Consider the following 27,615-nt stretch of genomic DNA (forward strand, 5'->3'; position numbering starts at 1 on the left):
TGGTCAGCTGATCTGAGGCACCGGGAAGAGGAGAAAGCAGGTTATAAGGTTGTAGCAGGTCACCGAGGTAAGACAGGACGAGACCATTTTTGATTTGAAAATAACAGGGGGGGAGGCTAGTGGGCAGGTAAATGCACCTGAGGAAGGGCATCCACCTCCCACCCCTGTTACCCCCAAAATTTTGAAAGGCAGCAGGCAGCAAAAATTAACAAGAAAAAGGTTTTGTTCTCACGACCCCCAGAAAAGGTTTGAAATTCATGCTTGCCTGTTTTGAAATTGATACTAAGTAAAAAAAAAAAAAAAAAAATTACCGAGCATGGATTTATTATGTATTGTGTTTTTCACAATATTTATTGCATTAGAAGAATTTAATAAAACGACATGCATTAATTAAAAAAGTACAAAAATATTAAAATACAATACTTTAATACAGGCTTAATTTATGACGACATACATAACTAGTGACAGGAAAAACATTATTTTCATTCATGCTTGCAAAGTTTCTCACGTGAGGCTTGAAAGGTTGAAATGTATATACTATTTGAATAAGTAAATGTAAATAGACGGCCATTTAGGCTACTTGTAAAATAAGAATAAAAAAGATCAAAATAATGAACATTCATTTTAATTACATGCTGCCATGTTCTGAAAGAGAAGTTCTTCTCATGCACAGTCAATGACATTTCATTTTTTTTCGCTTGAAAATAGGAAAGTGTTTAGCTTCTCTGGCACTTAGGGGTACACATAGTAGGTTTTTTTTGTTCTTTTTTTTCAAATTGAAGCTGCAGATGTAGTGAAATACACAGCAAAAGTCCAGTATAAAAAGCATGCTTTCTGCAGGAGCTGCAGACTGGATGCACAAGCGCTTACATAATCCTTGCACACGCTGTAATGTAATGCGTGTGTGTGTGTACGTCGCCATGGTTTCAAGAGTAAACACCTCCAGTTGGCATTTCCAAGTAGCAGAAGCGGGAGCAGCGGACACACCTTCCTTTGATTTGTGGTGATGGATGTTCTTGTCACTCTTTGTGGAGCCAATGAGCTGCACGTCCGTGTGAAAATGTCAAGAGAACATTCGTCTTTTGGCAATTTCTACTGAGTGTGACACTGCAACCTCGCTGGGAACTGTTCCATAGTTTGCCTACCGTTCACACAGACACTGAATGTGCACTTGAAGAAAAAAAGTGTAAAAAATATTCATATAGCATTTAAAGATGACATTTCCAAATACTTGGGACATTCCTTTCAAAATAGGAGGGAAAATGACACCAAGTTGTTAGAAATTACAACTTAAGCTTTCGATCATTGACATCAAGCAAAACATCCTAAAAACAAAGCAAAGACGGAAAAGATTTTATTTCATTGCATTTCAATGCATTGCTGTGCATTGTGATGACTTGCAATACATTACTAATACTGTACCTACAAATTGGCATAAGATTGAAAATAATCAAAATTCTGCAAGAGCAGCAATAGTTGATTGGTTTCAAGCGATATTTTAACCTTCTCAAGTGTAAAAAGGCTTTTAAGCAAACATTTAAAGCGAAATCAACCCAAACATATTTTTTTTCAAGAATATGTTCCCAGCAGGCCTACTAGTTGAAACACGGCAATCTGATTTAATTTTGGTTTGTGGAATATGAGTTAAGCAGCAAAATCCACCCGTTTTTAGCCATCTCAGGGGACGGCCATTTTGTCACTTCTGTCGACTGAAAATGACATCACAACTACTCAGGGCTCAGGTGTGGCTCAGCTACAGAAAACAGGTCAGCCGTGATTGGTCGTTACCTGAGCCCTGAGTAGTTGTGATGTCACTTTCAGTCGACAGAAGTGACAAAATGGTTGCCTCAAGAGATGGCTAAAAACGGGTAGATTAACTCTTATTCCACAAACGCAATATTTATTGGAATTTGTTATTTGTGAATTTGAATATTGAAATAAGTTTAATCTAGTGGACTTGCATAGAACATATTCTGTTTGGGTTGACTTCCCCTTTTAAAGATGAAATGTCCTTAAAAATGAAGAGTGGATAAACACACCAAATTTGTTACGCTTCATCTCTCTTAGAGGGGAAGTCAACCCCCCAAATTATTTGCAATAATATGTTCAATGTGCCTTCTCTAGTCCAAACATTGCATTCTGATGAATATTGCGTTTGTGGAATATGAGTTAAGCAGAAAAATCCACCCATTTTTAGCCATCTCAGGGGGCGGCCATTTTGTTTCTTCTGTTGACTGAAAATGACATCACTGTTGCTCAGGGCCCAAGTAGCGACAAATCCCGGTTTACCAGTTTTTTGAAGATGAGTCATGATTGCTTGTTATCAGATTTTTCATGATAGTTTTTCTTTGGTTTTGACTTTTGTTTTTCAAATTCAGTTCTTATAACACTTTTTTTCAGACCGATACCAGACTGGTATGTGAGGCTTGAGACTGGTATTACCAGTACAAGTGTTCACACGTTGAGCACTCACCGATACCAAGTACCAATACCGCCAGTATTTTTGATACATAAATATTTCACTGAAAACAGTGACAAAAATTGTAACCAAGACCTTTCTTTTTGACGCAGATAATAATTCAATCTACAACTACTGCTCAGGAGCACTTACTCCATGTAAGATTTTCTTTGCCTGAAGTATCAGTGGCTGGTATCGACAACTTCCACGAGAACCCGATACCTTTCAAAAAAAGTGTTGCTAATGACCTTTCGTCAGCTGGGATTGATTCCATCTCGCAAATGAATATAATCGCTCCAGAAAATGGACGTTTCCCAGTTGGCCACATCTTCGCTTAGACGCGACGACAAGACACCAAATCTTGGTCAGGCGTTGAAGCGGTCACTGCCTCAACTTCCCAAATAGAATAAACCATCATTTCATGATGTCAGCGACATCCATCAAAGCGTCTGTCATGGTGACTTGGGGGCTTTGGGTTCTTGAAGCCAGGCCAGGCTGTTCTTGTCGTGCTTGTTGTTGTTGTGCGATAAGGGCAAAACATAGCAACAGCTGGGCTGCTGATGTGTGTGTGTGTGTGTGTGTGGTAGAAACACGCCGGGATGATGCGTAGTCAACTATTAAATAACAGCGCTGTCCCGTGTTTGAGGGGCCGAGGCGAGAGCTGTTGTCGCGCTGCCATGGCGACGGTAACCATGCTCGCCAATGTTTACACAATGTTTAGCATATCACACAAACCAGCAGCAGCAGCACCAATTGTGTGCACCGGCTTTTTACACGTTGATCTCAACACAATGTTACATCAAGTCCTTATAATTCACTCCACATGGGTTGAGGAGTCAAGAAAATGGAAGCGTAACCTATCCCGGGACGCAAATAGTTCCCAGACGACACTTCTCGCACGGCCTCAAGCCTCTTTCTTATTTTATGATTTAATCCCCAAAGGTGGAATGAGGACTCATTCAACCACTCGGCATAATCTGCATTTGAGGTATAAATAGTTCTTTATAGTCACACAGAAGACGTCATGAGGTACACCTGCACAGGTCAGCGAAATCCAGTATAAGATTTACATCAGAAATTTTGTGTGTATGGTATTAATGTTAAAATATGTTTATTGTTATGTTTGCAGTGGTGTAGAAGCACACCAAGCAAAAAAGAGTAATATTTTTTCTGAGTATGTTATCCGTTAACATGTGCTGCTCCACCGTTTGTGTTAAACAAAATCTGTTGCGTTATAACATCACCACATACAATAGATTAGCTAGCCTGTCTTTGGTGTTTCCCATTATGTGTTAGCATTAAGATATTTAAGACAAAGTGATGTGGTAAATTTATTTTATACGTCCAGCAAAAATTTGGGTAAAATCATATATTGCATGTGAAAAAAAATGGAATTTGTAATACGTGTTTCCCTATGAGAAACTTGACATTTAATTATATAAAGTTTTGTGAAATTGTTGGAAAATATATGAGATTGTATTACATTCTATTAAAGTGAATTCAGTTTAATTAACTCTTGCCTTTTGCCGTGGAATTTTACATTGTCATGATTGAATACAGGTGACTACAAAAGAGTAGAATTGTGTAAAATAAAATAAAATAAGCTTTACAACTGGGTTCCTGGCATCAAAGATTGTTAATGTTATTTTTAATGCTAACTTTATGTGTGTACAATCAAGGCATTATCTAACATTGTGAGTGTGTATGTGTACACACATTACATAAGTGTACATTTCCATGTCTTTCAAAAACCAAAATAAATAAAGTACAGCATGGAAAAAATATTCTGTGTAATTAGCAACATGCTGCAAAGATGATGAGAGAAAATGCGAAGCAGATGTCGTCCATGTTAAATTGGCGCGAAGTCAGTTACGTGTGTGTGTGTGTGTGTGTGTGTGTGTGTTGGAATTTTCCTGTCATTGACGGCAACATCTGGAAGCGCTTCATCAATTAGTGCTCGGCTACCATGTTTGACTCATCCTGTCGCCTTTTTAATAGCAAAACATACAACAAATACAACACACACTCAGTTAGTGTGTGTGCACGCAGTTTGTGGGCACGTCTTATCGCTTCATCCGCTCTAATTGTGATGTCATCAATGAGCGACCACCACACACGCGCTAATGACAAGTAGGATGTTATTTTGCCATCAGCCTTATTAGTGATCAGCCTCACTGCGTTAACCTTCAAATAATAATAAAAAATAATGGAGAATGTGATTTAATTGATAAAATATAAATATAAAAATATTAAAATGGAAATATGATAACATAAAATAAAATAATAAAGACATAACGTTATTACAATTTATAAAGACATAACGTTTTTACAAATTGTGTACCTGAGTAAAGAAAAAAGACTACATGGAGCAAAGTATGCACTGTATTCATCCATCCATTTTGTATAAAGTTCTTTTGCATATCCACATTTTTGTTTTAAAAAATTAAAATCTAGCATTACTGAAAACTATGCTGTCACAAAAGTAGCAGTGGGTTTCTTTTTGTTCATATTTGCACATTTATGTGCGGTCAATCTTGACTAATAGGTCGTTATTAAAGAAAAAAAACGTTATTATTACAAAATGTTTTTATAAAAATAGGCAATTAGACTGTATACACACACACACACAAACACACGCACACACACAGCTCAAACCAGTCAGTCAGGTGACGTTCCAGAGGCAGTTGGGTCATCAACATCATTGAGGTCGTCCTGGCAACGAGGTACACAAATGATGCAAGGGCAAAGCATGATGTCACCTGGCCCGTCTGTCAACGGTGGAGGAAGAGAAGGCCTGTGGCTGTTTCTGGTCGCTGCGGGAACTGTTCGCGGGAGCTTTGAGGATCTTCGAATGTGGCACAAGCCGAGATTCTTCATCATCACTGTCATCGTTTTATAACCTGGAAGCACATGAGAGGAACCGAAGCGTGGCCTTCTCTGCTGGTCTACATTTACAACCTAAACATTTGTTCCATGAAGTTGCATTCATTTATCCCCAATCCTAACTGTCTATTTTTTTTTTTTTTGTAACATCTCACTTGGCTGCAGAGCTTCCAGTAGTGTAGACGTAATTTTTTTTGTCCAATCAGATTTCAGCCTCTCTGTGTTGCCATGTCAATCTCATCTGTCGAGGGCCTGAACCCTATCACATTCATAACTGTCTACACTGTTAAAGACACAACTTGTATTTTTTTGGGGTTAAAATAGTAATTTAAGTTGGAACAACTCTAAAATAGAATTTATTGACATTTATAGCAACAATGGTAGTTAACACAACAAAACAAGCAAACAAAACGTTTTGCTGAGTTGTTTTTACATTTATCTTTAAGTTGTGGGACAATACATGGGAGAATTAGTTCTGAAAGCTCATATTTCTTTGTTGAAAATGCAGGAAAGCCAATTTTCACGTTATTAAAACGCAAAATATTTAGTTGACTTGCCCAACTTTAAATAGTAATTTGTTGCCTTGAAATTTTGAGTCCCCCCAACTTTTTTATAACACTGTGTTGATAAAAAGATCCTGACAAAGCACTACTTTTGTCTAATTGAAACTCCTCAACTCACGTCAACATACCGCAATTTAAGAGCTTCAAATTCCCCCCACAGGGCCAATGTGCTGGCCCTCCATGATGTCATCATTTTTCCTCTGATTGGTTAGTCAGAGCAAAACTGTTCAGCTAGCAAAACTCACTTGTAGCAGTCTGCATGAGGGATTTTATTTACTTTAAAAAAAATGTTTTTGCTATGTAATCAAATAAATATTGATTGGCAACTGCTCCAGATCGTGTACAACATAAAGCTATTCAGTTACATGATAGCCGTCGTTCTGCCTGTCACTATACGTCGCTGCAATAGCCAAATGAACAAAGAAACATTATTAGTAGTACAGTAAATGACTAACCATTTTCAGACTAATTAAGTGAAACTGGATTAATTACATAAGAACAGTTGGGAATCAGTATTTTACAGTAGAACACTTTGTACTTAGTAGACTCAGTCACACAGTGTCACGGCTTCACACTGACTCTTACATAATGTGTGCATGTGTGTGTAGGTGTGGGTGTGAGTGCGCTTCTGTGCCGCTGTACGTGATGCATCGCAGTGCTTGTGGGGCGTACTTTGGGGCAGGGCCAGGTTGAGGTATAGCGGGTAGAGGCCACACGCCACAGGCCAGATGATACCCGACATGACAACATGTTGTGTAACATAAAACAACATTACAACTGAAAGCTCTCCTCTCACAACATGTGACATTTTTAGAGGAACATGTCATTTGACGCCCTTCAGCAACACATGTTGTAAACAAAGACACCATGCTGTGGAAGCTCATCTCTCAAGTAGTACAAGTTGGGGGACAGGGCTTAAAAGACAAATTCTAAAGAAATTATGAATAGCATCTTGAGAAATAAAGTCAGATTTTTTCATTTTCATAATATTTTTCCAAGAATAAAGTTGATTTTTTTTTTTTTTTTTTTTTACAAATAAATCATATTTCTTACACAGATTAAGTCATTTCAAGCATTAAGTCATATACATTGAGAATTTGTTTTTTTTTTGAAAAAGGTAAAAACAACAAATCTGTTGTTCAGGAATAAAGTTGTATTTTTTATAATGTAAAATCGTCATAACTTTGACAATGAATTTCTGAGAATAAAGACAATTTTTTTAGAACAGTCGCATTTTTCAAGAATAGTTGTATTTTTTTCAAGAATTAAGTCAAATTTTGCAAGAGAAATGTAAAATATTTTTAAGAATGAAGTCATAACTGACAATGAATTCATTTATGAGATTAAAGACAATTTCTTTAAATCGTTAAAACATTTTCAAGAATAAAGCTGTATTTTTACAAGAATGAAGTCCTATTCTTCAGAAAATTATGTTATATCTAGAGCAGAACTATTGTTTTTACGGGGGCAGAGAATTTTTCTTCCCCCAAAGGAATGAATTTCAAAATCCACTCAATTTCAAAACCCATCAAGTATGTAAGTCTTAGTCAACGTGAATGTGTGTCAAAAGCTGAGGTAGAAAGTGTCTGGTGCACTCCGTGAACCCAAAGTGCTGAGGTGCTTGCTGGTGGACTGACAGCCGTGCGTCTCCCGTGACAACGTGCAAAAATAGAGGCCACATCAGCGACCGCTCGGTTGCCACAGCAATGGAGCATGTTGTCGTGGCGATGCGGTCCATGCGGAAAACTGATTTACGGGGTGCACAGACGGCCGCTTTGGACTCCGGCACTTTCATTAACACACAAAGTGTGTCCTTTCTTGCGTGCAATTAACTAAAGGTTGCAGGCAGGGGAAAAAAAGCAAACAATTAAGGCACTTGGAAAAACCTAAATACTGAAAATAATCCAGATTCAAAGTAACAATTAAGCACAACAAAACATAACAGCCGGGAGGAAACCATAACAAGGAGGAGCACGTGACACGTTCATGCAACAACAACGACCAGAAATATTAACGAGGCGCTCTTAAATGCATGGATCACATGTAAACGTCTATTTGTACAAATAAATACATAGAAAAGAGCGCATAGGTACGTGTGTTTTCGAATGCCACTTTTGAAAAATAAAAGTGCTTGGCTTGTGGTTGATGAAATGAAAGATCATGTGATACGAAAAGTCTCTCATGACTTAGGTTCATTTGAAGGTGGAAAAAAATAATTGCTTTTGCAAATCATCTGCGTAAAAAGCGTCGGGATATTTGACGAGGTTGTAAAAATGCTAATGAAGCGGCCGTGTAAGCCTTTTTTTTTTTTTTTAAAGCACTGACCTTCAAAACACTGTAGAGCCGTTTTCAAAACACACGTGCGCAGACTTCAGCAAAAACCAAGCACATTCACTCTACAGATGCATAATAGTACATTTTATGTATTTGAGAATTAAGTCGTAATTTTGACTATAAAGTCATATTATTTTTCAAAACTTTTTTTTTTTATAGGATTTTATAAGATTTAAATTTCTATTAGCATGCAATAATCATCCACTATATTGTGGAACTATAGTGATGTCGTCCTGCCCTCTACTGGTCGAATAACTAATTACATTATAGTCAGGGTTGGATAGTCTTAAGAATAATGGAACTCAAAACGCTGAGCAATAACAGGCAGGATTCTTTTCAATATCACTCTGAATTCAAGGGTAATGGCAGTCTTGTATACAGACTTGAAAGGGCTTTCATTCTGAAATTCAGTGAGTTGAACTGACGCATTGATTACTATAGTGGGCTAATTCCATTTTGCCATTTTATAGTTACGTGCAAGGACAGAAAAGATCTATTTTTCTGATCGTAACTGGACTACATCAAGGTGTAGTTCTAATATTGATAGGTAGGGGGCAGTCCACTCTTACACTTTTCCTTTTTATTGTAACACTGGGCCTCACCGATGAAACCAACCTTTCACCTTAAACTTCTTAAACAATTAAAGTAAGGTAAAATGAATACATAAATATGCCCAAAACACATAAAAAGGTATCACGGACTGATTTTATTGACTTTTGAGTTAAAGATCCATCAGACAAACAAAACAGGTGTGATGGACATTTGCACGTACAAGACGCGATGGTGTCACAAAGGTGCTGATGTGGTCAGCGGACCCACGAGTGGCATCCACTCTGCCCGGCAAAGTGGAATGACAGCATAAAAAACAATACAGTTGTGTAAAAAAAACAAAAAAACATCGAAATACAACGTCACATTTTTTTTTCATCATATAGTTCACTTGAAAAAAATACTGCATGGACACAATCTTATTTAGCACGTGTATAGTCAACATATATTCATCCGCTTTGGATTGCTTAGGTTGCCTCTCGGCTCCATTATTGAGGGAGGGGGCGGGGCGGAGTCTAATGTCAAGATGCATGTACAACATTATTGAACGAAGTTAAAATATGTATGCAAGATATGTAAAATAGTTGATTTTAATAATAAAATAATTCAGTCTCATTTTAATGTAGTTATTATTTATTATTGACCAATTATCTAATAAAAATAGATGAGCTTTGTAAATATGTATATATAACACTGTTTAATATATTTTATTTTATTATTTTTAATAATAGCTGTGAATAAAAGATTTAAAAAATCAAGTTTCAACTAACCAATTTGAAGGGAAAATGGCTAAATAAAACGGTTTATTTTGCAAATAATATTACATCCTCACTTTCTGATGTATTTATTTAGAAAACGGATTAATCTATATTATAGTAATAATTATTAAATGTAAAAAATACTTTTAATACAGTATAACATCACTGTTGGGTGGAAATCCCCTATGCCCAAATACGGCCCATTTCATGTTTTTTTTTTCCTATTGGGCAGTCACCACATCATGTTCCGCCCAACAGCAACGTTTTACAATAAATGAATCAAGCAATTATTTAATTACATGAATGACTAAAAGAACGCGGGAGGCGGGGGGGGACGAATGAATACATTTGAATTCACCATATTAGAAAATAAAAATAAGTAAACGAATGCAACAACATTCCAGGACTTTTGATCAATACTCAATTGGGCTGGAACAACAAACGGAGGCAGCCATACTTTGCCCAGCCCTGATGTACAAGCGTCTACAAACATTGTCCTTTTCCACGGGCAGCACATGCAGGCATTCTTTGTATGTGTGTGTGTGTGTGTGTGTGTGTGTGTGTGTGGTGTTCACTTCCTGAATTTCAAGATGAGGGTTGCCACGATGATGAAGAACGTGTTCCAGCCCAGAGTGACAACAAAGCCTCGCCAAACCATCATGTGAGTCAGATCCCAACCTGATGAACACGCACACACATTTGAATACAATACACTATTTACATATTTATTATTTATTTATTTATTTGCTACATTGGAACAGGTAATTTTTTTATTTTTTTTACTGTTTACACTTTTTTGTGTGTAAAAAAAAAGAAGTAATTTTTACAACAATGATGTGTTTTTTTTTCAAGAAAGAAGTCTTTTTTAATGAAGTAATAAAGTCTTTTCATGAAAAGGTTGTAAGCCGAAATAAGTTTGTGACCCCCCCCTGGTGCCAGGCCAGATAACAAACTTTTGGGTATTTTCCGATTATTTTCAATGAATTTTGTTCCACATTTTGCCCGTCCCCCGTAGGCAATATAGCTTTGCATTGACTCTTATAAAATGTGTGTGTGTGTGTGTGTGTGTGGGTGTGTGTGTGTGTGTGCGTACCTCTGTACATGATGCAACGCAGCGCTTCGGAGGCGTAGGTCTGAGGCAGGGCCAAGCTGAGGTAGCGTAGCGGGTAGGGGATACATTCCACGGGCCATATGATACCTGACATGACAACAACATGTTGTGTAACGCAAAACACAACATTGCAACGACAAGCTCTCCTCTCACAACACGTTACATTTCGAGAGGAACAAGTCATTGGACACCTTCAGCAAGACATGTTGTAAACAAAGATGACACAGTGGGAAAATAAATAAAGCAATAGATGAAAACAGAAAAAAAAAAGCTTTTGCTTTGTAGAGAAAAATAGATTTGAGTATATATAGGCCCTGCACAAAAAGGTCATCGTTTTATTTGTGGTCATTACCAACAATGTGTTACAATGACATCAGAAAGTGAAGACTGAATGCAATATGCATTTTTCTTAAAATGCATTTCTTCATTTAGTATAATTTAAAACATATATTTTTCCTCATCAGATATTTTTCATTTTATTTTTCAAGAATCTGTTTTTCAAGATTCCATTTTTCAAGGATAAATAACTTTTTTTTCATGCTGTGAGTTATATTTTTTTTTGAATGGTCACATTCTTCTAAAGGCAGACTTTTTTTCCATTTATATTTTTTGAGGATTAATTAATGTTTTTAAAGAACATGTTTTTTTCCTGATTAAGTTGTATATTTAACAAAAATAAAGTTTGATTTGTTTCAAGAATAAAGTATGATAAAATTTTTTAAGCAATTTTTTTCACAAATGAAGTTTTTTTTTCAATTTAAAAAAAAAATTGGAATAAAGCCAATAATTTTTTTCCAAAAAGAAAGTCATATTTTTCAGGGAATAAAGTTGCGTTTTTTTGATTCATTTGTATGAAGAAGTAATTTCTTCCAAGAATGGTCATATTTTTTGACAATACATTTTTTTGAAGTAAAAGGTTTTTTTTTTACATCAAGTGATATTCATGGAGAGAATTTTTTTTTTTTAACCCCAAAATTAAGTTTTCAAGACTATACTCATTTATTCAAGCATGAATTTTTATTTTTGAGGGTTTAGATGTATTTTTCAAGGAATAAACATCTTTTAACGACGAGCCATTTTTGACAATATATTTTTCAAGCACAAAGTCTTTATATATTTTAAAATCTGAATATGAAGCTACTGCGCGCGGCCTACCGCTCATGATGAGGTTGGGGTAGAAGAGTCCCAGCGCGGCCTGGTTGGCGCTCTGCTCGTCGTCGATGGCGGCGGAGATGACGAGGCCGAAGGAGATGCCGGTGATGCCCTGCAGCACAATCAGCAGCACGATCAGAACCAGAGAGCCTTCGTTTGGCATCTGCATACAAACACAAGCAGGAAACTCAAAAAGCCATTCAACAAAAAAAAAAAAAAAAAAATGCAAATCCTATGTTTTGTAAGACATATTTTTTTTATACATCATTCAATATGAAATTTGTGTTTGTAGCGCATGTTGCTATCTGGTACCTTGAAGACGAGCAGGACGAAGAGCAGCATGAGGATGATCTGGACGCTAATGACGAACAGCTGAGAGAAAAGGTGAGCCAGCATTGTCTCAATCGAGCTCACACCTGATAAATACACATGATTATAGAATTAAATCCTATTTCTTATACCGTGCCAAAATGTCAACAATCTTCTTAAGCGTGTTAAAGTATTGCTGTTGAAATGTAATCTACGATATGAGCATCTAACACTTCGTTACTGTACAACACAGCATGATGCAACACCTGCAATAAGACAGCTTCCATTTTTTTTTACTTTAATATTTACCCCTTCACATAGTATTGATTAAAGTATTGGTGAGTGATGATCATATCGATATTTCACTTTTCTGATTATGCTCTATCGTAAGATAAAAACAATACTATGAACAATGCAACTGTGATGGCTTTAATTATTTAGTTTAGCATATCCACAGTTTTTCTTTTCAGCACTTTTTAGCCTTAGTGAAGCGGTTAGCGCTAAGCGACGGAAGTACTGTATGTTTTTTGTTTTTTCCTTTATCTACGCGGCCCGGTCCAAAGTCCCCTGACTTAAAAGTATTACTGACTGCCGATTTGATATCAATACTGTAGCATGAAGAAACGGCACATCATGATATCGATTATATGTATTTTTACTTTTCATGTTCATCCCTGACTGATGATAACAGGGACATTGTGCCACTTGATACATCAGGATATCAAAAGCAACATTAATTCAACTGATGCTTTACTAGTATACTGCATTGCTTTAATGTTCATCCCTTCAAATGCTGTTCATTAAAGCATTGATTGAAACCTAATTTCAACTACAAGACATATTTGACACTTGAGTATCAATACTGCTAATAGGCGCTATGCTAATAGGCGCTATGCTATACATAAACAACTTTACAATCCATCCTAATAGACAGCTTTAATTCTTTTTTTTATTTTTTTTATTTTTTAAAGGTATGACAAGTGCTTTTTGAGCAGCGTGGAAGTCGTCACCTGCAACCCAGCATCGGTCCAGAAGACCCTCTTTCCTCTCCAGGACAAAGGAGAGGGCGGTCAGGCCCAAGGCCAAGTAGAAGGCAATGCTGGCCAACGACAACAAAACAAGGTGAACTTTGCGCTCTCCATTTGTGTCCACCTCGCTTCCTTTTTATGAACCATTTTAGCTTTAGTAATGTAAATCGCATTTTCTTCAATGTCATTTCAAACATCAGGTCTTTAAATGTATCAGTAATATACTGGTAACATCAAATGTACTTACACTTATGTAGTAAAATTGCAAAAAAAAAAAAAAAAATCCAGTAGTGAAGTCCAACAAGAGCTATGCGTTATGTAAACTAATGAAAACGGTTTGTGACATCCAACTGACCTGAGAACAGCGCCCGGCATCACAAATGTAGTGAAGTCTGTGTTCTGGCTGCCATAAATGGCCTCTTCAAACTATACAACAGTGGGAATTAGTGTTAGAAAATGCGTTCTAGTACTACCACTTGAGTACTACGCTACACAATATTGTCTTGTTCACCTTTATAGGCAAGGCATACAAGTAGGCCTGGCTGGCCAGCTTGTTGTCCACAAAAGCCTGGACAGGAAACATACTATTAAATGAGGGCAAGCAGCGCCATCTAATGGACAACATGAGCATTCAAAATGGAACGCCAACACGATTATGGGGCGCATTTAAGGTAATATAAAAGTTGGCTCAAAAAGGTGCATTTTCCGCAGGACATTTTTTTTTTTTTTGTCACTACTGACTAAATGTTTTTCGTGTAACTTGGTCATTTCAGGCTAATTTAAGGGAGCAGAGATGAGCCCATAAAATGGCTTTAAAACGGGTATCAACTGAAGGGTATCAACTGAAGGGTATAAAGTCAAATTAGATATCAAAATTGCAGTAAAATATACTGACGTTGTTCTCTCGCCAATAAAAGATGATTTAATTTGTTTCTTGATACATGGGGTGCAACACGATTCAAGGACAGTACATTTTAAAATGTAACGATTTGATTTGGTTCGGTTGGATCAAAACCGATGTTCCGATTCAAATCATTTTTTGTTGCACCCCTAATGTATACATATATTATAAATAACAAAATATTTGACAGAGAAAAGCCGAGTCTTCTGTATATAGACATATTAATTAGGTCATTTTTTATATAACTAAAGAAACACTTATATAATGATCTTACTTAGTTATCATTATTATAATCAAATTAGTAGTTTTTTTTACAATATAAATTACAGTAAAAAAATAAAGGAATATAAAATCTGCACAAAGCTATAAAAACAATAATAATAATAATGTACTAATAAAATGGCTGTGGAGTGTCTGTTTGTATTTTTATTAGCTGTCAAATGAGGATTTATGAAGAACACATTTTCACTTCAACTTTTGAACAAGTAAAAAGTATCTTCACCTGAAAGGCCTCGTACAATTTTTGCTGCAGCATCAAGGCAATTTGCCTGTCTGGAAAAACAAAACATCTTCTGTTTTTTTTTTACTTTGAAGGTAACATCAAAACAGCTAGCATAGTCAAATATGGAGCCATCTACTTACTGGTCTGGTCCAGCCAGACATGCACTGAACCTTCATCCATCATCTTCTTGGACGCATTCTTCAGTATCATCCTGCAACAGCACCAGTATTGTTATTCACAATATGGAAGTTTATCTTCAAATATGTGTGTATAGAGGATATAAAAACTCAGAACACACCCGATTAAAAGCCAGGTGTTAAAGTGGAAGTCAACCCCCCAAACATGTATTTGCAATAATATGTTCATGGCATTCTGATATTGCATTTGTGGAATATGAGTTAAAGTGGAACGGAAACATATAATTTTCAAGAATATGTTCTATGTAAGCCCATTAGTTGAAATAGGCCATTCTGATAAATTTTGCGTTTGTGGAATATAAGTTAAGCAGCAAAATGCACTCGTTTTTAGCCATCTCCGGGGGCGGCCATTTTGTCTTCTGTCGACTGAAAATGACATCACAACTGCTCACAACGACCAATCACGGCTCAGATCCAAAAAACCGGTCAGCCGTGATTGGTCGTTGCGAGCAGTTGTGATGTCATTTACAGTCGACGCAAGACGAAATGGTCGCCCCCAGAGATGGCTAAAAACAAGTGCCTTTTGCTGCTTAACTTATATTCCACAAACACGAAATTAAACCGAATGCCGTGTTTCAACTAGTGGGCCTGCTGGGAACATATTCTTGAAAAAAAATTGTTTGGGTTGACTTCCGCTTTAAGCAGCAAAATCTACCCGTTTTTAGCCCTCTGTGTGTACCTTTGCATTAGGGAGCTGCTGAAGTCCTTGCCAAAGCCAATGACGCCCCAGTACTTCCCCTCATAGATCCCTTGGAAGGCCTCCGCATGAGACAAGTTGACCTGTCAAATTACACAGCACATTAGATATCATACACACAATTTGATACTTTGATTTTTTTTTGGATTTTTTTTTTTTTTTAGTTATATTGTGCCATATGGCGGTGTGTAACTTTTCGGAGGGACTCAGTACCTGCTTCACACTGTCGCTGTCCAAAAAGGAAAGCAGCGAGTGGCTGAAAGCCAGTGAGGAGGTCTCGTTGTTGACCACGGCAACTTGGATGCCCTTCGGGTCTCCTCCGACGCACAAGCAGATGAGCGACATCTGGATGACGGGCAGCAGGAACTGGAAACACAAGGAGCTGCGAAGGATGCCAACGTCAGAAATGCTAACAAATGTTTTGACTCCCCGTGGTGGCCGCCGTACCCTGGCATCCTCCTCATCCGCAGAAGGGTTTTGATGGTGAGGGCGGCGATATTCCTCCACTTGGGAATGACGTGTCTGACTCGCACCTTCCAGTCCACTACAAAATCACAATCATTCAACAATACATAGTCACCTAAGTCTCAGGTTAACCTTGATGTAAGGAAAGCTGTTTGAGCAATTTACAATGGTAACTAAACAGACCCGAAAAATTCAAAACGAAATAAAGCTTGCTTTAAGTTGTTTATTGCCATTCCCAGTTGAAGATTACCGTCAAATTAACATAAAATGTCAAGAATTAAATTACGTTGTGCATTTAATAGGGATGCAACGATTCACTCAAGCCCAGATTCGATTTTCAGTTTCAGATTATCGATTTGATTTTAGAAATTGCTACCATGCTTGTCTCTGTGCACTAGTGTGGTTCTGCAGCCATCCACAAACGCAATATGTGCTATGCATCTGGAATGAAAAAATGTTTCAAGACATCATTTTCTAGATGAATTTAAGCAACTCGAAGCCGGTTAATCGATTAATCGATTAGACTCAAAATCGATTCGCCCCGATTAATCGGTTCAATTAAGCGATTACCCGGGCCGAATCGACTTTGAATCGATTTTCGATTAATCGTTACATCCCTGGCATTTAACCAAACGACTTAACTTTGCCTTACAAAAGTCAGCTAGCTTAATGCTAACACACAATGAAAAACACCATCGGCATGCTGATGATTTTTCCAATTAAAAATGTGTGAACACATTTTTTTGTTAGTGTTTTTTGAAGGGTGGAGCTGATTAATGGCATTTCCATTTATTTCAATAGGGAAAGATGATGCTTGGTGATACGATTGGTTTGAGTTACAAGCATGGTCAAGACAGCACTGTATTGCATATACTTGATATCCTGAGTTGTCTTGTGAGGACCAAGAGCATACAAGTACAAGCTGGATATCACTGATGTCAACTAAATGCTCCAACAGCTTTGCATGAAATTTGTCAAAAGTTTGACTGCAGTCAAATCATGTGACTCGAAGTCCCCCACTTCTGCCAATTTTACATTTTGTTTCCCTTGACACCAACGACAACAATATTGATGAATCCACACCTGTCCGGTTGACCACTTCCGCGGTGGCTTTGGGCGCATTGGCAAGAATGGGTCGGCTCTCGTCCCGCCCGCTCTCGAACGATTGGCTGTTCCCCAGCACGTCGTCTTGGGAACCGGAGCTGCGCTTCTCACACGTCTGGTCTGAGGTCTCGCATAGTTGCAGGAAGGCGCGCTCCAGAGTCTACAGTAGGGGACACACAATGGACCAGTGCACAAGTTGGAACGTTATTAAAACCCACTGCGACATTATGCACATCCTGAACAATAAAACTGTGCTTGAAAATCCAGGAAATTAAAAAAAAAAAACTGTGCTTCAATAATGATCCAATTAAAAAGGTACCGCTAAAGTAAAATGCGTATTGTACTTTAAAAAATGTACTGCACTGGAATTGTAATGGAAGTGATATTAATAGTCATTGTCTTTGGCCACTAAATCACGCCTGGGTGCTGACTTGCAACTCACAGTGGAGCTTTGCATCTTCATGACTGCTTCTGGAGTTCCTTCGGCCAACAAGCAGCCGTTCCTCATCAGGCCCACCTGGAACAAAGATTCCGGTAAACGTTTCGTTTTGCTTACAATTATATCGTACATACAGCGCCAAACCACAACTTGCCTCACGAAAGTCCACTAGCTTAATGCTAACACACAATGCAAGATGTCTTAGACGGGCTAACGAAACTAACCCTTTAAGCAATGGTTATTTGAACACCAGGGGTGAAGCAACACAGACAGATAATATAACAATACTAAGAGGCATATTTTATGTATACTTGGCAAAACCGAGACCGCATGTATGCATGTATGTTGCGACCTCCATCATATTGGCAAGCTTTACCCTGACACCCATGCTTGTGTTAAGTCACAAAATGAATCCCAGCCACCTGACTGGTTTGACCGGCAAACTCGTGCCTCTTCATTAGCAAACAATCACCTTGGATTGTTTTTTTTTGTGCAGTTGAAAAAAAAACAAACATGATTTTGTGTGTGTGGGTGTTTCTGTTTGTTTGTTTTTACAGGTGATACTCTCCACTTTGAAATATGGGTAATATACAAGTGACACCAGAGCGTATTATTGCTCTTCATTCTGTCTCTTTTTATTGCGCAAGGTGGTGGTTATCATGAAGACTGGCGAGTACTCATTATTTCAATGTTACAGGACACAAATGTTGACTGGAGTGTGCGTTCCAAGTTATTATGTGGATTATTTCTAACCATTGTGTTTATATCTATTAATTTGCTAATTTTGTGGTAGCCTTACACTACACTCCCATTCTCTGGCGGCTCGGAGAGCTAAAAAGAGGTCAGTAGGTCGTAGCGCATTCTCAAATCAGGCTTTAGTACTCTGGAATGCACTACCCAGGGAATTAGAGGTATTACCTCATAGAAATGTCAAATGAAATGTTAAATCTCAATTTAAGACGTATTTCTATACTCTTAGACCACACCTAGTATGCAACTAGTCTCTTGCCCCGCCTTACCCACTGACATCTAAATTTTGGACTGTTTTACTGCCACTTCTCTCTCCTTCCACTGGAGGAGAACCACTTCTACCCGCCGTGCTTGCTGTCATTCGATGGACTCTCGTGCTGATTTAATTACCACTGTACAGAATCATATCGCGTGATAAATGCTCCCCACTCGGCATGGGCTGGACTTTTGACTGTGGATTATTTCTAGTTATCTTTGCTTTTTACACATGTTGAAAAAAAATGCAGACCTCCAGCAAGCCCAAACAATGGCTAAGTCGTTTTGTGTGTTACTTCTAACTTAATCTTTCTGAACTGCCTGAACCAAACACACAGACACACTGACTCTGTTATGGATTTCATACAGAAAGCTTAATATCAGGCTAAAGTAATGCACAAAGCAAATTTCTGACTAAAAATCTTTCAGCTTTTGAAGGATTAACTGGTTCACAAAGGAATGATTCAGGATATCTGTAGGTCTCATGCTAAGCTAGTTAGCATCGCAACACGAGTGCTTGTAGACACTTCTACCGTAATGGAGTATCAACAGTGCACTATTTTCAATAGCGAATTATTACTAACATTATCTTAGGTAAACGATACCAAGACTTCCTCACCACATTGGCTTGTCTGGCCTCCTCGATGTAGTGAGTGGTAATGATAACCGACACTTTGCCCGGCTTCACAATGTCCACGAGATGCTGCCAAATCCTGGAAAGGGGCAACGACATAAAAAGTGAGTCAACCCACTGGCTAAATAAAAGTTTATTACTGTACTGTAGTGCAGTTATATTCTCCTAACATTGATAATATTGAATTAGTAATAACGCTATATCACCGATGTTCATTGTGTCATGAATGCACTTTCTAGATGGTCTCCATCCATCCATCCATCTCATAGCTATTAATGAAAACAGGATTAAAAATGAAAATTCCAACTGCATTTGAAGGCACCATTCGCTGAAGACGAACGGATGGACAGATAGCTCGATAGATAGATTTGATCCAAGTTCAAATAAATAATTGTGAACCGCTCCACCTCACAGCGAATGGTGCTGTCAAAGGCAGTTGGGTTCTTCACTTTCAATCAGGTTTTAACCGGGACTCAATTAGTTGCTCGCCATCTTGTAAAATGACACGGACGACGGTCCGCGGGTGTACTCGAGTGAGGAATAATCACTGATTAATATTTCAAGTAGAAGCCAACCAGTGTGCCACATGCAGCCAGGGGGAAATGTCAGGTTTCATGTTTCCTTTTTCTTTAGGTTGGAGAAGCATTTCTCCTACAGGCATCCACTTACACAAGGAGCTCAGAGTGCTCGCACGCAAGAATTGCTGACAGATGAGTATGAGTGGCACTTAGAATGTAGAGAAGAGGGGGCCGACAAAGTCATTTATTTGTACATACTTGGCCCTGAGCACCGGGTCCACGCCCACTGTGGGTTCATCAAGGATGAGCAGCTCGGGATTCTGGAGCAGCGCCGCCGCCAGAGAAACCCTCCGCTTCTGGCCCCCACTGCAACACGAACACAAATGTGTGCGAATTTTTGCAGAGGGTAAAGTTTGAGTTTCTCCAAGAATTAGTATTGCGGTATTTTTTTTCTTGAATAAAGGCATTTCTCTTTCAATGATGGACATATTTTTTGTCCATCGATTGTCAAGGAATAAAACTGATTTTTTTTTTTTTAATACATTTAAAAAATGCCAAAGCTCAAGTCAGATTATTAGTCAGAAGGAAGGTCTTTAAAGAATATACTTTTTTTATTTCAAGGAAAGTCATACTTATCTGAGAATATAGTCTTTCAAGAGTTAAGTCGCATTGTTTTTTAAGAATATAGTAATATTTTGCAGTTAAGTTAATATTTCTCAAGAATAATTTTGTAAGAATTAATGTCTTTTTTTTTAAGAATACAGCAGTATTGTTTTCTAATACCCGATATTGTTTAAAGAATAAAGGTGCATTTCAGAAAAGAAAGTATTTTTCAAGAATTCATGTATTTATTTTATACACATTTTTAAAATTGGATTCAAACCAGTATTCTACATTACATTACGTTTAGATAGCGAAAATGTTGAAACATGACTGTCACATGGGACATGAATATTACATGGTGCGCTAATGAAGCTGCTTTCAGGGGCCTCTTTAGAGAACAAAGCTCTTATGTAAGCTATCAGAGCTATGAGGGGCCATTAAATGCGTTAGGTCAGTAGTATACTTTAGTGTAGACCTTCATCCATACTATATACTCACTTCCTCTACAGTGTGCAATGGTACACTGGCCAATTTTTTGCTTTTGACTTGCGAGCAAAAATTGGAGTACTTGATAAACAGCAGTTTGGCAGACAGTGAATAATTCTTCCAAAAAGAGGCCCATTGATTGTTTCAGGAACGGATTAATGGTGTTCACATTCATTTCAGTAGGGAAAGTCAATTTGAAATGTTTTTTATCATTATTTTCTGAGTTACAGGCTAGAGTCAAATTAAAACTAGGCAGTCAAGGCACCACTGTATAAACAAATTCTTACCTGAGATTGCGGACCAGCCGGTCCTTCTGCGGCAGATCCAAGAACTCAATGAGGAAGTTAATGCGGGCCTGGGTTTCCCTTAATGTCAACCCGTGGATTCGTCCGTAGAAGGTGAGCGTGTTGCTGATGGTGAACTCGTTGTACAAGGCCAGCTCCTACATGACGCGACATGTGGCTCACGACGCATTTTGTAGTAATAAAGCAGCCGTAAAAAGGCATGCCAGGCTTACTTGGGGCATGTATCCCACCATCCTGCCCGGCACGCCGTGGCCCGGGAAGGCCGGCGGCTTCCCCAGCACGCTGATGTAACCCCGGGAGATGTTCAGAGTTCCCACGATGCATTTCAACATGGTGGTCTTGCCGCACCCGCTGGGGCCCAGGAGTCCGTAACTAACAAGATCCAAAAAAATCAAACGTCCGAAAAGTGTATTTATGTGCATATTTAGAACGTCTGGATTTTTTTTTTCCCCCCCCAGAATAAAATCAGATTACTGGAAGACGAAGATTCTGCGAGGGCCGTCGTTAGACCATGAGTGTGCTCTAAAAGTCAACAGATCATGACTACGTAATCTAAACGGATGATGGCAACCATGATAAAATAACAATAACAGACAGTTGTCGTACGCCTGGTGACATTTATGAGCATGACGACTATGAGAGTTGCATACTGTTCGATTGCCAGAGAAGCAAGATTGAATAAGACAATTTCAGATTTTTTTTTTTACATTTGAAAAAAATGTACAATGCAGAAAGTAAGATTTAATCCCGAATGGTTTGAATTTCCTGTAATTCATCATTATATAAAGGAAAATAATAACAACATAGCACATTTTCACACTTCAGGGAGCAGTAAAATATTCCATCCTTATACCACGGGGGACATTTTAACGTAATTTTTCATTTTTCAGCTTTTTCTTTGCTGTATTTTTGTTAAATAATAGAGAAATTAAAGCTAAATTGTTATTATTTTTCAAATGTATTTTCTCTAACAATAAAGTTTTATTGTTTTCTAAAATAAGTTGCTATTTTTCCCCAAGAATATTAACATTTTTGCAGAATAAAATCAGATTCTCCTAATAAAGACATGCTGTTTTTCGAGAACAGTAAAATTGTTTATTTCAAGAATAAAGTGATATTCTTGAAAATTATTTTGTACTTTCATTATTTAATAAGTTTCATTCCCCAAGAATAATAATGCTTTTTGCTTTGTTTTTTTAAACCACCTATAACCTATTTTCCCCCCACACTAAAATGTTTTTTTTGTTTGTTTAAATAGTGTATAACCATAATCCTTTCCGGATTAAAGTTTTATTTTCAAGGCAATTTTTCCCAGAATATTTTTTTTTTCCTCAATAATAACTTCAGAATTTTCCAATGTACATTTTTTTATATCCTCAGTTAAAAGATTCAAACTAATATTTACTATATTTATATATCATATACCGGTATATATTTACTGCGCTGAGGAACTCCTTCAATCATCGCACGGAAAAAGCGCAACAACAAATCACATGACACTTGTCGCTTTCTCCTGAGCAAATACCAAGTCCGACAGCAAGCATGCTTGCACTTCAACGTCTTGTTATCTTTTTTGGAATTCCTTTAAGTTTTCTCTTCTGTAATCATTAAGATCACTTTTACAAGGGTTTCCACTGGCAGGTTTTTGTGCCAAGGCCAATTGCAGCTGTCACTGGAGGAATGCAACAAGGTGTTTGTTGGACTAGTGATTCCACAGCTCACGTCAATTGCCTTCTAATGACGTCCAATTTGAGACAAACAAAAGTGGGGTGTGCCTAAGGACCACTAATGACACACATTCCAGGGTGGTGGAATGTTCCTGACGAGCTCAAAAGCGCGGATCGTTTTGGTGTATTGATCGCGCAGGACAAAAAGAGAAGTTAATGTCTCAATCGGGAAGCTCATTTGGACATTGGAAAAAAACAAATGAGGAGAAGATGATATGAGATCATGCATTTGTTCAATTTTCATGGTTTTATAGTTTGGAAAATCTTGTCCCACGATTATCTTGAGGACACATGGTATTGTATCATATCAGTATTCTAATTTGTTATTAGTATTTACTACTCTTTTAAACTTTTATTCCATGGTTTTAAATATGAATTAATTCGGTTTGTGAACAGTCTTTGCATGCACATTTGAATGGCTGAGGCCTCGTGAATGTGGCGGCCATTTTGGGCTAGAGTTACCCAACAGTACGGTACTTATTTTTAAACACACACACACAGATAAAAATATGGTCGCAAATATAACTACATCATGAGGCTGGAACCAATTGATTGCCTCGCAATTCATTCCGGTGATAAATATTATTTTGGTCAACGTTTCGTGACTGATTAAATTCAGGAAGTTTTCCAGAAAACTCGACCTTTTCTAGAATAAATGGCTATTTTTTCCAATAATAAAGTCACAATATTTCCAGAATAAAGTCTTTTTTTATAAAGTACTTTCCATTAATTTTCAGTCTTAAGGATAGCGTGCTTCCCCACAATATTCCGAACATTCTTGTGTTGTAAAATTATGACGACTGTGATGATGTCATACGGTATGAATGTATTATTGTTATTATTATTATTATTATCAAATCAGACACTGCTCCCATTGTGCTGCATTGACTTGCACTTGTAGAATCCAACAGCCAATGTCATACAGATAATACTGTAAAAAACGCTTGTTTTAAAGCCTATCACTTTATCATAATGACAGACAGATTGATCATTGTTATCGAGCCCAGATGGTGTACTCACATGTGTCCCTGTGGCACGGTGAGGTTGAGCTTGTTTAGAACTTGTAATTTCCCATACGAGCGGCAAACGTCCCTGCATTCAATGGCGGGGTCTCCTAGCGTGGGCGGCAGCGACGCCTCCAAGTCGTCCTTCATGTTCTTTTGCTTCTGCGAACAGTGGCAGTGATCGTCACCACACAATTTCACCACATCCCTTTTGCTTTTTATTTGGTCTTTATTGTGCAAGACGGTACTGGAGAGAACTGGGATGACGACAACCATTGGATGGAATATGGAGCTCATTATTACACATTGATGACCTAGCAAAAATAAAGATACAAAAATTGGCTCTCATGGCGAAGTCCAGAACAAGTAGAAAATAATCAGAAAAGACACCTTCAATTCATCAGTGCCTTTGTCATATAAAATAAAGTTTTTCTTAGCCTTCACACATCCTGTAAGGGACAATATTTTTCACACCTTTTTCCTGTCTAACGCATGAAAAGTGCATACAGAATGGGGAGAAAAAGTGGACATGGAAAGGTGGGATGAAGTGGAGACAGAATTGGGGCTCAAGTCAACAAAGGACAAAGTTGACACTGAATAAAGGGACCAAGTCAACAAGAAATTGGAAGACATCGCCACGAAATGGGGACCAGGTTAGCACGGAAAGGGGAAAGAAAGTGGAAGTGTGAAGTCGACATGGATTGGGGTGTTAAGGTCTCTTAACAAGTACTGTAATCGATTTTTCAAAATAATAATCTTGAATTTGAACATGAATTCGTTACAGATTAACCGTGGGAACCTCTAAAAGGGTTTGACCCTGGAATTTTATATCCAATGCGTAATGGTGTGGAATGGTCATTTTCAAACATTTGAGAACAGAGACAGGCCACATGGCGACATTCCACCAATTCAGCTAAGAGGGGTGGGTGTCAGGTGCTCAACTTCATACCACACACAGCTCTGAAACTACCCTCGAGGTCGAAAATTGCCGGCTCCAATTAACTTCATTTAAATGTAACATTCTTAAACACATTTCACAGAAGAGATGGAAAAAAACTGCAACATTCCTGCAATCAGACAAAATATACATATATACTAGGGCTGGGACAATACACTTTTGTCCCAATCCGATATGGATCCCGATACTTGGGTTGCGATCCGATATGTATTGTGATACTTAAATATTATAAAAAAATATATATTCTTTTTAAAATGAGGTATTTGTTTCCAAAATCTTAACTTGAAAAGTGCATAAACTGTTCAAGTAACTGTTCCTCATACACAGGAATGCAATAAATACAATTCCTTTCACAAAGCTCAACTTTAAGGGCCTCAAATGTTCCAAAAGTTATAGAATAGTTATAGAATGTGCACAACATAACATAAGGTATCGGAAGTAACGATACTTCATCAACGTATCGATACTTGGTATTGGCTTAAGAAGTATCACGATACATCGCGATACAATACTTTTTACCAGCCCTAATATATATATATATATATATATATATATATATATATATATATATATATATATATACATAGATGACACATAAACATATTTATACACACCTATATATATATGTATATATATGCGTATATTTTTAACATTGATATACAAATGCTGAAGAAGAGTCCCCGTTTCCATATCACTGTTTGATGCAACACAAAAAGTCGAAGCGATAAAGCGTCAGATTTGTTTGCTTTATGGTTGTAGTCTGATGTATGATTTACTAATCTGATGTCTGATTTACTAATTTGTGTTTACAAAACACTTGACTGGTGGAATTTTGTGAACATCTACTTGAAGTAGAGCAACTGTCTCTCATATCAATTCATGGTTCAATTGCCTTTATTGTAGTGCAAATACATTTGCTAGCTAGTTTATTGTACCTGTTAATACAAGTTGTTGGACCTTGAAAAAATAGTCGCTTATTAAATCGCAATTGCAATAATTGACGGTGAAAAATAAAATCGCAATTGGACTATTTTTCAAAATGATTCAGCCCGGCAAAAATGCAAACAGGCCAAAGTAGTTTTTCACTTTCACCCCAATGTGAACAACAACTCATGTGGCAACATTTAAAAAGCTTAACAATTACAATTAAACACACAGTAACGGAAAAACATGAATCAACATGAATCCAACATTTTCCCAGCAGTGAGATAAGAGAGCGGGAGGCTGGCGTTGTTGCATAACAATAATCTGCTGCCTTTCACCTCTGCAACTCCGACCTACATCTTGCGACACGTCTAAATCACATCGCAGGGAGCAGAACTCCGTCTCGCAGCTGCAGCACAGCACATATACGAGATATGAGGAGGCAAAACTTACATGAGAATACCAAGATGGAGAGGAAACGATAAGACGTGCAGGGGATGAAGATGGAGCGATGAAGTGCGTCACACTGCTAGCAACAACTACAACAGCCTGGGCCTCATTAGAGCATGCTTCTAAAGTGGGAGAACAGGTTCAGTCAATAAAGACAGACACACACCTGCAGGGTGTCGAACAGGTTGTACTAAGGAGTTTCATTCATCCATTTTCTATACCACCTGTCCTCAACAGGGGTGACAACTAAGTGGGATGGAGCCTAGCTGAATTTTGGTGAGAGAAGAGCGGGGTGCAACCTGGACTCATCACCAGCCAATCACAATCAAAGGGCACATAGACACATTCAATAATTCAGAATCACAATTCATACCTATGGACAAGTTAAGAGTCTTTAAGGAAACCAACATGGCCCTCTCTAGAAGTAAACAAAAGCAAAGGACGAAAGAAGCGAGGTATATCCTGGACTGTTCACCAGACAATTGGACAGGACTTATAGACAAGCTTTCACACTCGCATTAACACATATGGAAAATGTAGAGGCCTCAATGAACCCAACATGAGCATTTAGGGGGAAAGACTTTTGGCGAAAGAAGCAGGACATACTCTGGATTGGTCACTAACCAATTGCAGGTCACTTATAGAAAAAGAAATATTCAAAATCACATACACACTGATAGAAAAAACAAGAAAAAAATCGAATTTTAAAGTACATTTCCCTTTACTGGTCGCTAGTCACGTCGAGAAAAGAGAACACATACAGGAAGGTGGGAGCCTGGATTCGAACCGACAACCTTAGAACTACAAAGCCAATATGCTAACTAGGCCACAGTGCTACCGGCATGTGAAAATGTCTGCATAAACATCTGCTTTTGGAAAATTATTATGACAAATTGCAAGAAGTTACCTCCATGCATGCATGCGTGCAAGTGAATGCTGACAAGCATTTGTTCCACTTCCCATTCCGCAACAATTCCCTCCTCGCAAATGATACGGACAAGGCTAGGCATCATGTCGTTTCGATTCCTGCCGCATGCAGCACAGTCCGCCAACCTGACTAAATGATACACCTTACCCGGTCGCCCATCTCGGTGCAGTCCGCCGCCGCGCAGGCCTCCATCATCGCATCCTCCCGGCCGGCAGCAGCCTCCTCCGCCGCGGTCATGGCTGCAGAGACGCGGCGGGCACCGCGGAGCCTCCTGCTGGAGGAAGAAGGGAAAGGGAGGGAGGATGTTCAGCTCGAGCCTCGCGGGGGGTGTCGCGCACACAATTTTTAGTTGTTATTATTTGTCAAGGTAAAGTAAATATCGTCCGACTCTTTCCAGGATCAAAATATCGATAATATCTTGACGGGGGAATAACTGCACCAACCTGCCTCTCTGACAGCGAGTGTGAAATACAAGAATTTCGTAAAAGAATCAAAGGAACACTGTTACGTAACAAACATGCACCCAATACAGTAGCATACTGATGTCATGGTGGTGTACTTTTTATTCATCTGTACACTATAATAAATCCAATAGTTGCCCTGACTTGCAAACATGAGTTAAC

General features: G+C 38.1%; 1 protein-coding gene across 3 annotated transcripts; it reads right to left on the reverse strand.

Annotated features, from left to right (window-relative positions):
- Window positions 1-8,923: 8,923 nt before the first annotated feature.
- On the reverse strand, window positions 8,924-27,509 carry abch1 (ATP-binding cassette, sub-family H, member 1). Of its 3 annotated transcripts, XM_086045787.1 has the most exons (22): window positions 27,436-27,503; window positions 27,140-27,266; window positions 26,068-26,186; window positions 23,749-23,894; window positions 21,214-21,373; window positions 20,984-21,138; window positions 19,866-19,973; window positions 19,075-19,168; window positions 17,454-17,528; window positions 16,991-17,171; window positions 15,890-15,986; window positions 15,656-15,824; window positions 15,425-15,525; window positions 14,689-14,759; window positions 14,549-14,598; window positions 13,657-13,713; window positions 13,501-13,571; window positions 13,128-13,216; window positions 12,121-12,224; window positions 11,812-11,971; window positions 10,639-10,743; window positions 8,924-10,223 (listed from the first exon to the last, which is right to left on the reverse strand). In XM_086045787.1, exons 4-22 carry the CDS (start codon window positions 23,880-23,882, stop codon window positions 10,117-10,119), a joined length of 2,088 nt encoding a protein of 695 aa, XP_085901913.1. In that variant the 5' UTR covers window positions 23,883-23,894; window positions 26,068-26,186; window positions 27,140-27,266; window positions 27,436-27,503; the 3' UTR covers window positions 8,924-10,116. The 3 variants fall into 3 exon arrangements, with proteins under 3 accessions (XP_085901913.1, XP_085901912.1, XP_085901911.1); XM_086045786.1 differs by lacking the exon at window positions 26,068-26,186 and having other exon boundaries at window positions 27,436-27,509; XM_086045785.1 differs by lacking the exons at window positions 26,068-26,186; window positions 27,436-27,503 and having other exon boundaries at window positions 27,140-27,423.
- Window positions 27,510-27,615: the final 106 nt, after the last annotated feature.

Source organism: Filicampus tigris, chromosome 11 (genome assembly GCF_054856515.1).
Source record: "Filicampus tigris isolate MCC_2025a chromosome 11, RoL_Ftig_1.0, whole genome shotgun sequence".
NCBI classification, from domain to species: domain Eukaryota; kingdom Metazoa; phylum Chordata; class Actinopteri; order Syngnathiformes; family Syngnathidae; genus Filicampus; species Filicampus tigris.